The sequence below is a fragment of the Halichoerus grypus genome, chromosome 11 (genome assembly GCF_964656455.1).
Source record: "Halichoerus grypus chromosome 11, mHalGry1.hap1.1, whole genome shotgun sequence".
NCBI classification, from domain to species: domain Eukaryota; kingdom Metazoa; phylum Chordata; class Mammalia; order Carnivora; family Phocidae; genus Halichoerus; species Halichoerus grypus.
The window spans coordinates 13,893,918-13,912,913 of NC_135722.1; the positions used below are offsets into that span (position 1 = coordinate 13,893,918).

General features: G+C 36.9%; 2 protein-coding genes across 2 annotated transcripts; both read right to left on the reverse strand.

Annotated features, from left to right (window-relative positions):
• Positions 1–6,232: 6,232 nt before the first annotated feature.
• LOC118523760 (olfactory receptor 4A47) lies at positions 6,233–8,876 on the reverse strand. The gene is made up of 2 exons (XM_036073547.2): positions 8,868–8,876; positions 6,233–7,192 (listed from the first exon to the last, which is right to left on the reverse strand). Exons 1-2 carry the CDS (start codon positions 8,874–8,876, stop codon positions 6,233–6,235), a joined length of 969 nt encoding a protein of 322 aa, XP_035929440.2.
• Positions 8,877–16,936: 8,060 nt separating this feature from the next.
• On the reverse strand, positions 16,937–17,843 carry LOC118523761 (olfactory receptor 4C12-like). Its single transcript, XM_036073548.2, is given in 2 exon segments — positions 16,937–17,123; positions 17,125–17,843. Coding segments are annotated over 2 exon segments (906 nt in total).
• Between the last annotated feature and the right edge of the window lie 1,153 nt (positions 17,844–18,996).

Below are 18,996 nucleotides of genomic sequence, written 5' to 3' on the forward strand. Positions count from 1 at the left end.
AAGACAGAACAGAGAGCCCAGAAATAAACTCATGGTTATATGGGAAGTTCATCTACAAGAAAGGAGGTAAGAATATGCAATAGGGAAAAAACAGTCTCTTCAACAAACGGTGCTGGGAAAACTGGACAGCAGCTACATGCAAAAGAATGAAACTGGACCACTTTCTTACACTATACACAAAAATAAACTCAAAATGGATTAAAGACCTAAATGTGAAACCTGAAAATATAAAAACCCTGGAACAGAGCAATGGCAGTAATGTCTCTGGCATTAACCACAGTTACATTTTTCTAGATGTCTCCTTGATGAGGGAGCAGAAGGCTAACTGAGGACAGGCAGAAGCTGACACTCCACAACCCCCCTCATGGGATATATGTGACATTGCTCAGGCACTCCTGGCTGCTCTAAAGGAAAAACAAATAATTTATAGAGATTACAATCCTGCAAGACATGAATGTCCCTCAGTTTACAAAAATCTTAGCAATTTACAAGAACAAAGCATTTCTACCAATGGCCTAGCTTCCAGAAGGGAATGTAGATACAATTAAATGTCCTTATAATCTGTAGCCCATTGACAGATACTTGAAGCAGGCAAAGTGTGATGTTCCTCCAGGAAGCTCCCAACTATCTTACTGTTAATGCCTTACTAGAGGGGTAAACAACCTTAACCTGACAATGGCAAGGCCTCTGGTATCCTGTGAATCTTCTTTAACATACAAAAATCCTTTGGAAACCTCCTTTTTCCTTTCCTCCCCTAACTCCCAAGTATATAATCAGTCACACTTCACAAACCCAGGGCAGCATTTTCTGCCCACAGGTCCTGTCCTGTGCTTTAATAAACCACTTTTTGAACCAGAGACGTCTCAAGAATTCTTTCTTTGCTGTGGGCTCTGGACCGCACCCTACCAAACCTCACCTATATTCCAAAACCCCATCATCCTGAGGCAAGGGACAGAAAAGCAAAAATAAACTATTGGGACTACATTGAAATAAAAATCTGCACAGTGAAGAAAATAATCAACAAAACTAAAAGACAACCTAGGAATGAGAAAAGATATTTGTAAATGACATATCCAATAATGGGTTAGTATCTAAAATATAAATAGAACTTACACAACTCAATGCCAAAAAAAACAAATAATCCAAATAAAAATAGGCAAAAGACATGAACAGACATTTCTCCAAAGAAGACATACAGATGGCCAACAGACACATTGGAAAGATGTTTAACATCACTCATCATCAGAGAAAATGTAAATCAAAAATACAGTGAGATATCACCTCACACCTGTCAGAATGGCTAAAATCAAAACACAAGAAACAAGTGTTGGCGAGGATGTGGAGAAAAGGGAACTGTTGGTGGGAATGCAAATGGGTACAGCAACTGTGGAAAACAGTATGGAGGCTCCTCAAACAATTAAAAATAGAATTGCCATATAATCCAGTACTTCCACTACTGGGTATTCACCCAAAGAATATGAAAACACAATTTTTTTAAAAGATTTATTTATTTTAGAGAGAGTTAATGAGAGAGAGCATGAGCTGGGGGAGAGGGAGAAGCAGGCTCCCTGATGACCAGGGAGCCTGACCCAAGGCTCGATCCCAGGACTCTGGGATCATGACCTGAGCCAAAGGCAGATGCTTAACTGACTGAACCACCCAGGCACCCTAGTGAAAACACTAATTTGAAAAGATATATGTACCCCTATGTTTATTGCAGCATTATTTATAATACCCATATTATGGAAGTGTCCATTGACTGATGAATGGATAAAGATGTGGTATATGTATATGTACAGTGGAATATTATTCAGCCATAAAAAATGAAATCTTGCCATTTGAAACAACACAGATCTAGACAGTATAATGCTAAGTGAAATAAGGCAGAGAAAGACAAATACCATATGATTTAACTCATGTGGAATTTACTGAAAGAAAACAAATGAGCAATGGGGGGAAAAAAGAGATAAACAAAACAGACTTTAAACATAGAGAATTGGTGGTTACCAAAGGGGAGGTGGGCGGGGTGATGGGTGAAATAGATGAAGGAGATCCAGAGTACACTTATCGTGATGAGCACTGAGTATTGTATAGAATTGTTGAACCACTATACTGTACACCTGAAACTAATATAACACTGTATGTTAATTATACTGGAATTTTAAAAATAGGAAAAATTTAAATAGGAAGTTAAATTTAAAATTTTAAATAGGAAAAAAAATTTTTAGAGTGCCACAAGAAAGCACTAAGGTGATTTCACTAATAGGTTCATGTTGTGAATATAAATTATAGAATAGCTAGAGTATATGCAAAGATCACTGGCTTCAGATACACCTGCGTAATTTGTCTAAAAGTAGATATGTCATCCAACAACAAAACTAGTAAATTAAAATCTCCAGAGCTATATTCTGACAATCTGGATTTTACAAAAAATCTAACTAAGTCTCACAGTACATTGAACTTTGACAACCAATTAGACAATATATAAATCTAAATAGGATATTTTTACAATGATAAAAAGTTTGTCCCTGGACCTTTCCGTACAATGTCTATATGTCAAAATAAACATACTTTGGACAAATAGTGCTCATGTTCCTCTGTAACATAGAAATTATCTTTTCTCTGTTCCATTCAATAGACAAATTTATCTTATAAAGTTATAGATATCTCTCAAACTTACCATTTTTACCCTAGAACTTCCTCATGGCATTTTTCATCTCCCAATTTCTGAGTGTACAGGTTTAAGTTTAATAAAGGAGGTCCCATGCTATACAACACAGCCACAGCCTGATCAGTGGAGAAGGTGGTGATTGGGTGCAAATATATAAATATTCAGGACACAATACTAAGACCACCACCGTGATGTGAGAAACATAGGAGGACACAGCTTTGTGTCTCCTCTCCAAGCTACAGGCCCTAAGGGAGCATATGAAGACCAGCTAGGAGACCATCAAGAGGAAAATGTTCACAGGCAGATGAATGCACTGTTGACAGCAACAAAGAGACCAAGTGTATGAGTGTCCATGCAGATGAGTTTCACCCAAAGATTTACATCATGCACGAATGGTCTATGACAGTGGAGCCACACACAGGCACCCACACTGTGAAAAGGACCTGAATGGTTGCAAGGACAAAGCCTCTAGTACATGCCACCTGAAAGAGGAAGCCATATCCCTGTCACTCGTGATGATTTCATAATACAGGGCTTCACAGATGGCCACACGGATGCTCAACAAAGACATAAGTCACACACTTCCTGAAAGAGATGGTTTTTCTTACAGCAAAAGTGCCAAGAAGCATTTCAGGGGTCATGGATGAAGAACAGCAGATATCTAGAAGGGATGAGTCACAGGCAGAAAAATGAAAGCAGTACCCAAGGTCATGAAAGATGACTTGTTGAATGAAAAGACCTGCTCATGGATAACAGTTCTCAGTCCTGGAAAGCAGTAAACTCTTCCTAAATAAATCTCCTTAAATTGAATATTCTTGAACATAATAACTGACTTTGTTTTGTAACTAAACTTACTTTAACTTAATTGTCAACTTATTTTAATGTTAAACATTTATCTTATTTACATGTAAACTTATTATTTTAAACTTGAATTTGAAACATCAATATGTAAGACTAGGTATAAATCTGAAAAAGAACAGAAATGAGAGACCACTAGTCTCATCGCATATCAATATGTGTTATATATCGAAACATATATTTATGTCAATTGGGACACAATAAAGAGATCAATAACACAGAATAGTCCTGAATTGGATCCAAATACAAATGGGACATTAGAATATAATAGTCAGGATTTCAAGTCAATGGTAAAAAAATAATTATGCAACTATAAAAAAAACAACTAAAATTTAGAAAAACAAAATTCAATCCCTACTTAATTCCTATATCAAAATAAATTCTCAATGAATCAACAGTTTTAATATAAGACCAAAAAAAGTAATTAACAATTAAGTGCTAAAATAGCTGAAGAATATTTTGGTATGAATGAAGTGAGGAAAGTCTTTTTAAACAAGATACAAAAGAAAAAAATTAAATATAAAATGTAAGAAAAATTTTTACATGCCAAAGGATGTAAAAAAGTTAGTATAGTATAAAAAAGTTAAAAATATCACATATACATAGGATAAAAAATTTAAAAATATCTCAAGCCAGAAAAATAATAATTATATATACAATAGTAAAAGAGATCATTTCTTTAGTATATAAATGACTCATAAAAATCAGCATGGGAAAGGTCAACAATTGAGTGAAATAGACTTTGATAGATAATCCACAGAAGAAGAAATACAGGGGCGCCTGGGTGGCTCAGTTGGTTAAGCGGCTGCCTTCAGCTCAGGTCATGATCCCAGGGTCCTGGGATCAAGCCCCGCATCGGGGTCCCTGCTCAGCAGAGAGCCTGCTTCTCCCTTTCCCCCTGCCTGCCACTCTGCCTACTTGTGCTCTCTATCTCTCTGTCAAATAAATAAATAAAAAATATCTTAAAAAAAAAAAGAAGAAGAAATACAAATCATGTTAAATATTTGAGAAGGTGCTCAAACTCAATTATATGAAAAGGATTTTGGGGGAAAAAAAGGATTTTGGTTAAAGTATAAAAATGAAATAAAATAATTTTAATCAGATTGTTCTATGCCTTAAATATTTATTAGGTACAGGTTGTTGAGAATGTGGACAGAAGGCCTCTCAGACTGTGAGCAGCAGTGTAGCTGTAAGTACCACCTCAAGGATGGCAGTTTGGCAATAACTATGAATATCAACATTTAACTATCAGACCATTGATTGACTCAAATACATATATCAACAACTCCACTCCTAGGAACTCACCTTTGCACATATTCAAAAACATGTATTTATTGCAAAATTCTTTGTCATACAGAAAGGTTAGGAACAATCCAAAGAGAAATGCATACATTAATTTTAGTATATATTTATAAGGGAGTATTATCTAGTACAAGAAAAACTAAGAGTTAGATCTGTATAGACTGGTATGGAATGTCTTCAATGTTGCAGATGATTTCACTTATACATAAAATCTAAAAAACAAACAGAAACAAAAACAGACTCAAATACAGAGAACAAACTGATGATTGGAAGAGGGGAGGGGCTGCGGGGACCTGCAAAATAGATGAAGGTGATTAAGAGGTACAAACTTCCAGTTATAAAATATTCAAGTCAAAGGGTATAGTGCAGCATAGGAAATATAGTAAATACCATCATAATACCTTTGTATGGTGACAGATGGTGACTATACTTATCATGGTGAGCATTCTGTCACGTCTATAATTGTCAGAGCACCAAGTTGTACACCTGAACCTAAGACAGTATGTCAAGTACACTTCAATTAAAAATGAAAATAAAAAATATATAAAAACTATCCTAAAATTAAAAGTGTATTTAAGAAAGATGTTGCATGGACAATAAGCAGGGCACATGATGTAATGAGCACTGGGTATTCCCAATGAAAAACCAAACTCTGCATCTGAAATTAATGATACACTATATGTTAATTAATTGAACTTAAGATAATAAAGAAACATTTTTAAAGATGTTGCATAGTAAAAGCAAACATCTACATAAGCAGAAAAAACACATATGCGTATTTAAATGCACATGCATTTGTAAAGATTATTACCTCATAAATCTTAAGAAACCGATGAAGTGACTGCAAGAGGACTAGAGACCACACTGAGAGATAAGTAGGAAACTTATGCTGCACCTTATCCTATTTTGTAAGGTTTTCATTTTTGCTATTATTACCTATTACACTTCCAAATTTTCTTATATAAGGCAACTGAAATTTAACAAGGAAGACATTCTATACATGATTGAATATTTTAAATAGTATAATAAAACGATTAAATGACAAGAATCTAATTAAAAATAATACCATGTCTCAGAAAAAATGTAAAAGATAAATGTACAAATTGATTAAAATTTAGTGTAGTCATATAAAAATTTCCTCACTAATGCATTACCTATTATGGATTCCCTGCTATAAAGGCATTATACCAATCTAAGTGAAGTGATACACAAGACATTATAGATCTTATATTCTAGCAGGGAGGAAAACTTATTACAGCACAATCATCTGGTCCATTCTTAATTATAATTACCAGAAATTCTTTGACGAAAGGAAAGTCAGAATCAGATTTAAGAAGACTTCTGCATTCTAAGGAAATGAACCCTAATGCCAAATGACTCTCTTTGTGGTGGAAGATGTGCTCATTTACTACAAGATATGATGTTTCTTCCCCAGAGCTTCTTCATAGCGTTTGTTATCTCAGAATTTCTCAGAGTATAGATCAGTGGGTTCAGCATGGGGGTTATGACTGTATAAAACACACTCAATGATTTGTCAATGGAGAAGGTCTTAGCAGGTCTTACATACATGAAAATACACGGAACAAAGAAGAAGACCACCACAGTGATGTGGGAACCACAGGTCTGGAGGGCTTTCCGCCTCCCTTCTGGACTAAGGTTCTTTAGAGAGTGCAAGATGACACCATAAGAGATGAGCAAGAGCACAAACACAATAGTGCAGATCACTCCTCCATTGGCTGCAACTAAGAGGCCAATGACATGGGTGTCAGTACAGACCAATTTCAATAAGGGGTACATGTCACAGAAAAAATGATCAATGACATTGGGGCCACAGAATGGGAGCCCATAAATAGTGCTAACTTGAATTACTGAATGCAGACAACCCCCAACCCAGGACACTACCAGCAGCACAACACATACCCATTGCCTCATGATAACCAGATAATGCAAGGGCTTGCAGATGGCCACGTAACGGTCATAGGCCATCACTAGCAGAAGAAAGACCTCTGATCCACCAAAAAAGTGCTCTGTAAATAGCTGGGTCATACAAGATTGGAAGGATATGATATTTTCCCCAAAGAACAAATTTGAAATCAGTTCAGGAGAAATAGATGATGAATAAATGACATCCATAAATGATAAGCTAGCAAGAAAAAAGTACATTGGCGAGCCCAGGGTCTTACTGACAGAAACAGTCACCACGATGAGTAGGTTGCCCACCATGGTCAAAATATAGAAGAGCAAGAACATAACAAAAAGTACTTTCTGCTCCTTTGGATTCTGTGTGAGGCCCAAGAGGACAAAGTCAGTAACATTGTTGTTTCCATTTCCTTGGCTCTGTCTATTCCTTATAGGTGCTGACTTAAGTTATTAGAAACAGTTTACCTTTAAAACAAAGGGAAAAAACTTTTAATACATTATAAGCTTATTTTTTTATTTATTCAATAAAAAATGCACATGGAAAATCTATTTATGTCGAACCTTTCACAATTGATATCACCCAGTTGAATACAACATGGTTTCTTCCCCTCAGTGATTTCATATATAGGGGTCAGACCATTACACACCAATTTAATAAGTGTCACTATAAGTATATTCATGTAGACTACGGGTTCCCTGTGCCAGAACACATAAATCAACATGGACTCTGGGAAGGCCTCCTAGAGAAAGCAGTACTTTAGCTGAGTTTTAAAGGAGAAGTGAAAGAACAAGAGAGGATGGAAAGGGGACTCCATAAAAGATGCACCATGTATAAAGTCATGCATAAAGTGTAATTCCTAAGTGAAGAATCACTTAAGGTAATTTACATATTCAAAGTGGGAGAACAATTTATGAATGGCCCTCTGTATACAACTACCTAAATGACATTTCCAAATGGGTATCAATTAAGCACTTATTAAGATAAGTTTTTAATTTTCCACAACAAACCTATTCCTTCCTGAATGACCTCCATCTCATTACACAGTACAAAATATTTTAATGAGAGGAAATGCTGCAAGAAGAACATCTATTATTTGTCATGCACAACTATATATATATCACATGATATTTCCACACTTACTGTGTGTATGTGTAATATATGTACACCTATATATATATATTTATATATCTACATCTATATATGCACACATATATAGAATCACATTTAATGTACAACATCTTATCTTTACTGTAGCAAGTACTGTTATCCCCATTTTATAGTTGAAGAAACAGGCTTAGAACACTTAATTTTCTCAAAGTCATACACCCTTCAGTGACAGAGATGGAATTAAAAACTAACTTTGATTGACTTCAAATCTCTTGTGATTCCAAAGAACTTTTCAACCTTTCAATCCTTATAAACTCAAGTTTATAAGAATTTCCTGCATAATAAAATAATTCACGGGCGCCTGGGTGGCTCAGTTGGTTAAGCAACTGCCTTCGGCTCAGGTCATGATCCTGGAGTCCCAGGATCGAGTCCCGCATCGGGCTCCCTGCTCGGCGGGGAGTCTGCTTCTCCCTCTGACCCTCCCCCTCTCATGTGCTCTCTCTCTCTCTCATTCTCTCTCTCAAATAAATAAATAAAATCTTTAAAAAAATAAAATAAAATAAAATAAAATAATTCACACAATTGAAAAACCTGGCTTCCACCATTAACCCTCATAGGCTTACCTTTTGAAGACTTGTTCGCAGTCAGCAAGAGGACTTTTTAACTAACTCATAAAGACCTGGAAATGTCTCTTCCATCCAGTATCACCACTGAGGACAAAAAGCTGCATTAGTCCTTAAAGATATATTTGACTTCACATGACTGTGTCTGTCCATTTTCCCACAGAGTCCTCTAAGTAATTCGGAAAATTGTTATTATTTGATTGTAGACTATTTAAAAAGAATTCCACAATGCAAACAGAAAAAAAATTTCCACATTAGGGTAATTTATCAAGGCAGGCAAACCTATGTAACATAAGAAGTCAATAACAAGCTCTTTTAAAAAGGCAATTGTTCCCTAGAAACTAACTTCTTTTCTAGTACCTTCAAAAAAAAAAAAAAAACCTACCATTCCCATTTTGGGGCCATCTCATTCTGTTAGTATGGCAAAATTAATTGTACTGAGATCTTGAGAGGACATGTGTGAAATGTCCTCCTGAAAGAGTTGTAACAGTCCTGAAGAGAACAGCAACTTCTCCCCCGTAAAGACAAATATCACAGGTCATTTTTCACCTTCTAACCAGATATATCATTGAGTCATGCAATTGGGAGTATGTCCAAGACTGACTCCCGCTTTATTCTATTCACTGTGATTTTCCACCAAATTTTAAAAATTTAAAAGAACATCTATATGTAAGGATACTTTTAGACCTATTACCTTATGGAGAGGTTGGACAAGAAGCACGGTGAACTATACAGTCCCAGAGAAAAGAAACCAGAACAGAATACGCAAGAACGGTGGGATAACTACCAAAGGGGTAACATACATGTAGTGGGAATACCAGAAAAAGAAGAAAAAGTAAAAAGAACAAAAGCACTATTTGAAGCAATATGACTTAGAATTTTCCCCCAAATTAATGTCGAAAACCAAGCCTCTGGAAGCTCAGAGAATACTTCATAAGATAAATGCCAAACAAACAAAACACCATATAGAAGTATGTCATATTCCATGTATCATATGACCTCACTGATATGAGGAATTCTTAATCTCAGGAAACTGAGGGTTGCTGGAGTGCGGGGTGGGGTGGGAGGGATGGGGTGACTGGGTGATAGACACTGGGGAGGGTATGTGCTCTGGTAAGCGCTGTGAATTGTGCAAGACTGTTGAATCTCAGATCTGTACCTCTGAAACAAATAATGCAATACATGTTAAGAAAGATAAATAAATAAATAAATAAATAATAAAAAAAAAGAAGTATGTCATATTCAAACTTCAGAAAATCAAAGATAAATTTTTAAATCTTGAAAGCAGCTAGAGGAAAAAACATCTTACCTCTAGAGGAGTGAGTATCTGACATTAAGCTCTAGTAGTATAAGTGCTTGACATTAAGTTTTTGATTGCCAAAGCATCCATTTCAAAAGGCATCCATCTCAAATAAACATATTGCCAGCTTATGACACAGCTACTAGGAAAGGAACAGGATAAGGAATTAAGTCACCTCCATTCATGAAGTTCCCTCTTTCAGAAATCCCTGGGTAACTTCAATAACTGACCACTTAAGTGACCCTGCTTCTCCCTTTCCATGCTCTAATTCCCACTCTCGTGCTTTAAATTAGCCAGTAAAGACTGAACCCCTGAAACCCTAGATACCTCCTTACCACCTCCAGACCCTAGTAGAGGCAGAGCACCAGGTCTGTTCTCTCTCGCTCTCTTCACCTGCAACCTCGGGTGTGGCCCTCGGATATGCCGTGTACTAGTCCTCCAGGACTAGGGCATAATAAATCTTGTACCTCGAAGTTCCCTGATCATTTCTACTACAGTCAAGTATGTCCTGCAATCATAATAAGAACCACAAGAGCCAGTCCAGCCACAACACTGGCCTCAGCGGGGGAAATGTCTGTGGGGACTTAACTACAAGTAATCCAGGTCCAGGTGAGTGCCACAGGCATTCCTGGGCAATAGCATCACTATCAGTAGTCTGGGACCACCACAACAAGGAGCAGAGGCACGGATTACATCCAACTTCTCCTCAGAAACCACGCAGGAAAGAACTGAATGGAGTGAAGTATTTAAAGTGTTGAGAGAAAAAACAAACACCAAGCTAAATTTCTGTGCTCTGTGTAATTATCCTTCAAAAGTGAAGAAGTCAAACTCAGAATCAGAACAGAGCAGTGGTTGTCAGGAGCTGGGGGTAGGGAAAGGGGGAGATGTTGGTCAAAAACTACAAACTTCCAGCTTAAGATGAATAAATTCTGGATATCTAATAATCAGTATGGTAACATAGTTAACAATACCGTGTTATATACTTGAGAGTAGATCTTAAATCTTCTCAACAAAAAAAAATTTAATTATGTGAGGTGACCAATGTTTTAACTTACCTTTTTGTGGTAATAACTTCACAATATATATGGTATACCAAATCACATTATACATGTTAAACTTATAAAACATTATATGTCAATTATATTTTAATCAAGGTGGGAAGAAAAAAACCTACACCTGGTTTTTCTAGCAACTTGATTCATAACTGTCAAAACATGAAAGCAACCAAGACACCCTTTGGTAGATGAGTGGATAAATAAGCTGTGGTACATCCAGACAATAAATACTATTCAGCACTAAAAGGAATAGCTATCAAATCAGGAAAGGACATGGAAGAAATTCAAATGTGTATTACTAAGTGAAAGAAGCCAATCTCAAAAGGGTATACACCATATGATTCCAACTATGTGAAATTGTGGAAAAGGCAAAACTATGGAGACAGTGAAAAGATCAGTGGCTGCCAAGGAGTTCGGAGAGATGGAGGGATGAGCAGACAGCCCACAGAGCATTTTTAAGGCAGTGAACCTACTCTGTATGATGCTACAATGGTGACTACATGTCATTAGACATGTGTCCAAACCCATAGAATGTACAGCACCAGGAGTGAACCCTAATGTAAAGTATGGACTTTGTGTGATAATATTTCAATATAGGCTCATCAGTTGTAACAAATGTACCACTGTCATGTGAGAGGTCCATAGTGGGAGAAATTTGCATGTGTGGGAACAAGGATTATACAGGAACTCTCTGTACTTCCTGTTCAAATAGCCAGAAGCTGAAAACTTCCCTAAAAATAAAGTTTATTAATTTTTTAAGGTGATATGTGTCCAGGAAGAGGAAGCACGCAAATGCATGTGGATAAGCTGGATGGCCTGAGAGCCTGCGTTAAGAGCCAAGGTCCAAACAGAGATATGAGGCAAGATGGAATGAGCCTACCATTTTGAACCTAGCCAATCGTGGATTTTAAACAGAATTCCAAATATGTTGGAGAGAGGTGACCAGGATTAATTAGTCTTCTTATTTACAATAGCATAACTTTGGGAACATTATTTTAAATATCTGTACACCTCATTTTTTAGCTCTAAGAGAATAATATGTACTTCAAGAAATTATGATGATTGAATGATATAATGTATGCAAAGTGCTTGATGCACAGTAGTACACAATACATTTTGGAGTGATTTTTTAAAAGGATTAGAGTCACTAAAGTAAGGTAAATGTTTTTGTTTCTCATTGAGAAAAGCTTCCTTCTAATAAACAGTTCAAAATTAGAGTAGAAGAGGTATTTGGGAAGTGCTACTCATTCAATTGCTACACTATGCTAATGCTACGAGGTGAAGGACCATGCCATCCATATGTGTTTCTACTTCAGCACTAACCACAACTATTAGCACAGGAGGTATTCAGTAAAAATAAATGATATGAATAACTCTATGGTATCAATAATTTTCCTGCTCTCAACTTCTTGTGGTCCTTTATTTCTTCTGTTTCTCCTCCTAGGTGTAGGACAGAGACTGGGACCCCCCTTAAATTCTGTGGATATTAAAAACTAAGGGATAAATGAAACCCATTTTGTGAGCTCCCATCCCCACTGTGCACATCCAGAGTGTGTGGCTGCCCAAAAATCTCTTAAAAGCATCCTGCACATGTTAGTCTCTAAAATATGTATCACTTTCCCAACATAAAATCCAAAGAACCTCATTTCCTTTCCCTGTCACCCTGCCACTTGGGTGCAGGCATGTGATGGGTTCTACCAACCAGGAGCATGCGTACAAGTCTTGGAATGGAAGTCAGTTATCTGGGGAGAGGTGGTTCCAAGCATCAAAGTGGCTCTGAGGTCAGGAATGTGTGTACCACTGCAGTCTGGCCAGGGCAGGGTGATCCTGGTTACGGCACGCACAGGCAGTAAGTAGCTCGCTTAGCATGCCAGCCCAGTCAGGTATGCTTCTGCAAGCTCTTCCTGATCGCTCAGGCTAGAATCTGTGATTCCCACTCTTCCAAATATCCATAAGCTATTTAACTGCATATCATATATCCCTTCTACTTAAGTTAGCTACAGAGATTCTGCATCATCAGCTAAGAACCCCAGCTGATATACTAACTGACCTAAAATTCTCCATTTCAATTTTATCACCAAGAATGGAAAGTCACCAATTTCAGAAGCTTCCAGTTAACAATGTACCTTTTAAAAATGCATTTATTCTTAAGAGAGTTAAGTGGAGATGGTGGCCTTTTATTCAGTAAGCATTCATGAAGCATTTACTATATGCCAAGTCTACTCTAGTTGCTGGAAATACAGTGGTGAACAAAACAGCCAATGCATCTACTTTCACAGAGCTTACATTCTAATTGGAAGAGAGAGAGAATAAACAAGTAAATGAGATAATCAGATGGTGGAGATGCTATAGAGAAATTGGGAGTGATGTAACAAAATAACTCAGGGAGATAGAGAATGGCTTTACATGGTGGGTAAAGAAGACCTCTAAGGAAGTGGCAGTTGAGTTGCAGACTGACTGGGGACAACGATCCAGGCATAGGAAGGTCTAGAGGAAGAGCCCTGGGGAATAAGGAACTAGTTCAAAGGCCTATAGGCAAAAATGAGGCCATTGCGGCTGGATCTAGTGGACAAGACAGAGAATAATATGTAGGGTCAAAAAGATGTGCTTGAGTGGGACAACTGTATGGAGATGTACAATTTAAGCAAATGCTTTCACATGGGAAAAAAAATGTAGAAATTAAAGAAGCTATGAGGAGGCAAAGTGGAGATCAATGTCATTGGTTATACCAAATCCACCAAAGAAAACACCTGCCAGAAAGCACAAGCAAGTTCTAGGGAAAGACAGTTGCTTGAGTACAGATGCTTTATTTCATTTCATCTTGATTTTTTTAATGATTTTATTTATTAATTTGAGAGAGAGCAAGAGAGCTTGTGAGTAGAGTGAGAGAGCACAAACAGTGGGGGAGAGGCAGAGGGAAAGGAAGAAGTAGACTCTCCGCTGAGCAGAGAGTCTGACAAGGGGCTCAATCCCAGGACCCTGGGATCATGACCTGAGCTGAAGGCAGATGCTTAACCCATTGAGCCACCCAGGCTTACCTCACTTCATCCTGATTTTAATTAGAGCTGAAATAATTGTAAGGTTAATGTTGCTTGGTGATCCCTGAGTCAGAAGAGAGTAGTTAATGACACCCACCCATGTCAGATAGAAATCCCCTTCACACATACAGAAACTCCTCTCTAGTGGTTTTACTCATGACCTTTCAGCTCACTGTCTCTCATATCTGAACACAGATATGCGCTATAAATTCTTGCTTTGGGGTCTTCCTTGAACACAAAACTTAGAGAGGCCCCCTGCCTTCTGATTCATTATATCACATCCTTCAATTTTTAAGCACTTTTCTCCTTGAATGTTACTTTTATATATATATGTTAACTTACTTATTGCCTCTTTCCCGCCACTAGAAAGTGTTATGTGATCTGTCATTATTATGATGTACATCATAGTGATTAAGAGTACAAGTTCTAAATCCCATCTTGGGCATTTTCTAGTGTGACCTACAGTAAATTATTGAAATTTTCCACACTTCAGTTCTTCTAGAAAGCAGGAATAACATTATCTATTTTGTAGAGATCTTAGGGGATTAAACAGTAACTTGCCTTTGTAGCACCAGCCAAAGTGTAATAAGTAGGAATCACTTTTACTACAATTACTAATTATTGTACTACAGATTTTTTTATTTGTCATAAAAGTGTATTAAATTTTGGTGTCTTCCTTAACCTAACTGTAACTTTGGAGACATTCACATTTTTAAGGTGAATTTTTTAAAGAGTGAATCTCATCCATCTTGTATCATTTTGAAGGCTTTACTCTCAGAATTTTGAAGTGCCTCATGACCTCTTAATAGAAATGTCTACATGGAGTTGAATAACATGTATAAATCAATGGGTTTTTTTAAATGTATAAATCAGAGGTGTTTTTCTTTCTAAAGTCAGATAGAAATAGAACACAAACAAAGAAGTGAGAGAGCAACAAAGATAATGACATTTATTAAGTACCCACTGAGTGGCAAGCATTGTCCTGGGTATTTGGCATCCAGTGTCTCATCTAATGCTTAAAACTACTTTATGAAAAATGTATTACCATTTCATTGTCCATGTGAACTAAGATTAAAATAAGATCCTGAGAGCTGATGAAATTCACACAATGTTACATAAACTTAACGAGACAGAATTCAATACTAATTCTGTTTACTCCATAACCCAAATCTTTCCACATCACCCAAAATGGCCACTAACATTAACTTCCAGAGGCTGAATAAAAACCTAAAAGTCAATAACGCCCTTACTTAAAGTTCAAGGGAAAAGTTATATGACGTAGTATTGATCATACAAAGAGCTGCCTTTTTCACCTAAGGAGCAGGACCAAGGCAAGATCCACAGAGGTCCTGACCCAGACATAATGAGGGCCTTGCTAGTTCAAGAAGAGATATAAGCAAAAATCTGTCTTAAGAGTAGGGTCAGCATCAGGGTTTTTTTTTTTCCTTTTAAATATACTTTTTTAATGTTTACTACGTGCCAGGAACTTTCACTTAACATACATAAGCCCCACTTAAATAGCCCCAAAATAAATTATGAAATAGATATTATTATTACAATTTTTATGGATAAAGAAAGTATTACAGAAAGGTAAAATAACTTCCCCAGGACACATTCAAACCCAGGAAATCTGACTCGAATCTACTCTCACCACTGCAACACACCACCTCTTCTAAACAAATATCTCACTTAATTCTGTTCATATTCCAGTTGCCTGCTGTTGTTGACCTCAGGTCCATAATAAAATGACTTCTTTGGCCCTTCAATTCAGACTTGTCAGAAGAAAATCATACCCATAAATGGATCAGCCCCAAGGCCTAGGAGACATGAGGACAATGGAAGTGAGAAAAACAGGAGAGTGTGGGAAAGTAATGGCCAAGGATATTGGGAAACATTCCAGCCCCCAAGAATTTTACAAGGCCAGTGAGCTCAGAGTATTATTCCTCACAGAAGGTACAAAGAAACTATGTATTATCCATTCTAATGCTCAAAAATAGATTAAGTGGTTCTGTAATGTTATAGAGACTCCAGTAATAAATGTCATAATAGCTAACAGCTATTGAGGATTTATTGGTAATAAAAGATTTACAAGAATTATTTATTAATCCTGATAATATCTCTATCACTCTCCTTTAACTCAAAGAAGTTGTAGTTTGCTAAAGTTCACACTGTATGTGGCAAAACTAAGTTTTGATCTCAGAACTATCTTACTTAGAACTATTCTCTTAACGATTGTAATATACTAAACCATTCCTCCAAATATGTATATAAAAATGATATATAAAATCTCCTTCACATAGCAAAATCATGAAAATAATGTTCTCGATGTAAATGACTAGTTAATATTACAATAACAATGAATCTTAGTCCAAATAATCCAGCAAGAATAGTAGACCTTCCCTTTGGAAGTAAAAGAGGAAAAGAGAGAATCAGACCAGATGTAGCAAAAGATTCAAAAGTATAGAAAGTAAAGATAAAGAATACAGAAAGCTTTTCTACCTTCACAGGATACTACATTTTTGGCAAAGGTGGTGAGCTTGCATTACATGACTTATGAAGAATTGAGTTTCATGATGCTCATAGCATTTTCTATGAAAGATACTTCCCAGGAAATGCTTTAACCAAGTGATCTGTTAATAGGCCAATGATGCAAACATAATCTATAGCATTATTGCTCAAAGTGTCTGCATACATCACCTGCTTAGAAACATCTGCATAATTTGTTTAAAATGCAAATATGCCAATCCAGGAACAGTACCACTGAATTAGAATCTCTAGAGCCTGTATCCTGGAAATGTGCATTTTAATAAGAATTCCAATTGATTCTGAAAGTAATCAAAGTTTGAAAACTAAATGGGCAATAAATAAATCTAAATGGGATATTTTTAAATGATAAATAACTTCCTGCCTGGGCCTTTCCTCAGAGGACTTATATGCCAACATCAACATACTTTTACATATAGTGTTCACTGGCCCTGAACCATAGAAATTATGTTATTTTCTCTTTGCCATTCAAAAGATAAAGTCATTTTACACTGTTGTGATTATTTCTCCACTGAAGTCACCTTGTGATCCAGAGCTTCTTTATAGCATTTTTCACCTCTGAATTTCTCAAGGTGTAGATTAAAGGGTTTCACATGGGAGTTATCATGGTATAAAACACAGCCACAGCTTTATCAATGGAAAAGGTGATCACTGGACGCAGATACACAAATACGCAGGGCACAAAAAATAAAATGACCACAGTGATGAGAGACACAGGTAGAGAGGGCTTTACGCCTCCCCTCCAAGCTATAGGTCCTTAGGGAATGCAAAATGACCACATAGGAGACCACCAAAAGGAGGAAGTTTAACAAACAGATGAACCCACTATTGGCAGCAACAAAGAGACCAAGGGTATGAATGTCCATGCAGACAAGTTTCAACAAAGGGTTTAAGTCACACATGAAATGATCTATGACATTGGGGCCACAGAAGGGCAGCCAGATTATGAAGATCTGAATGGTTGCATGGACAAAGGCTCCAGCCCAGGCCACTCCCACAAGGAGGCTACACACCTTTTGACTCATGATGGTTGTGTAGTGCAGTGGCTTGCAGATGGCCACATAGCGGTCATAGGCCATCACTGTGAGAAGGATAATCTCAGCAGCACCAAAAAAATGCTCAGCAAAGACTTGAGTCATACATCCCCTAAAAGAGATTATTTTTCTCACAGTAAGAGAGTCAGCAAGCATTTTAGGGGTCATAGAGGAAGAACAACAGCCATCTATAAGGGATAAGTTAGACAGGAAGAAGTACATGGGGGTTTCCAGGGCCCTGTTGATGCTGATGGTGATCATGATGAGTAAGTTGCCTGCCAAGGTGACCAAGTAGACAATTAAAAACACAACAAATGAGAATTTCTGAAGTTCCACATTTTGAGTCAAGCCCAGGAGGATGAATTCCGTCACATTATTCATCTTGTCCATCAATTCAGTTCAGGTGACAAGTGACTTCCCTGAAAAGAAAGTCACACTCATCCTCAATAATGACACCTTTGCCTAATGAATAAATATTCATGGAGTGCCTTATGTTTTCTAGTTTTACAGAAGGCAAAAATAAGCACAAGACCCTATCAACTGTTTCATTTTTTGTATTATTACAAGTGACAATATAGGTGGTATTTTTTTGTTCTTTATAATTTCCTGATTTTGTTTTTTTGTTTTGTTTTGTTTTGTTTTTAGAGAGAGAGAAAGAGAGATAGCACAAGTTGGGGGCAGGGCAGAGGGAGAGAGGGAAAGAGAGAATCTTAAGCACACTCCACAACCAGTGCGGGCTCAATCCCATGACCCTGAAATCATTACCTAAGCTGAAAACAAGAGTCAGAGGCTTAACCAACTGAGCCACTCAGGCACCCCTTTTTTTAATTTTCTACAACAAAAATGTGTAACATTTAAAATCAGAAAAGAAAAATACCATGCATCAATTTGGAAGAGCCAATCCATGATAAAGCCATACACGTGGCACATTCACATACACCCAAAGATTTATATATTTTACCTCTAAAATGTCTGGACATGTTTACCAGTGAAAAATCTAATTTGTTCTAATTGAGGTCATATGAAAAGACTCAAAGACATATAAAAATTCTTTCACAAGCCATACTTTTTCCTACTTTTCTTGTCTGCTAGCTTCTCAGCTTCCTCAACTAAAAATGGTGTTGCTACCTCCTCCCAATCTCAGAGAAGGTGGGAAGTGGCCCTTAGGGCACCTGCCACATTGTCTCATACTCATCTCTTGTTCTTCAACAGGGTGTGTCCTTGAAGGCAAATATGTGCCTTACTGAAATTGTAATCTTATTCATTTTTGTATTCCCAGTGATGGCCAAAAAGTAAATACTCATAAAACATTCACTGAGAGTGGGAGAAGAAAAAAATAAGCAAAAGAAAGAGGGAGAGAAATAAAGGAAAAAGAGTAAAGAGAAATGGGTTTAAAATCCAAAGACTTAGCTTGGAATCTGGTATGCACCCCTGATTAACTACATAACATCAATTTATTTTATCTCTCTGTGCTTCAATTTTTTCATCTGTTAAAGTAGGGACTAAATATATCTGTATTTAGGAGTGTTGTGAAGATTAAATC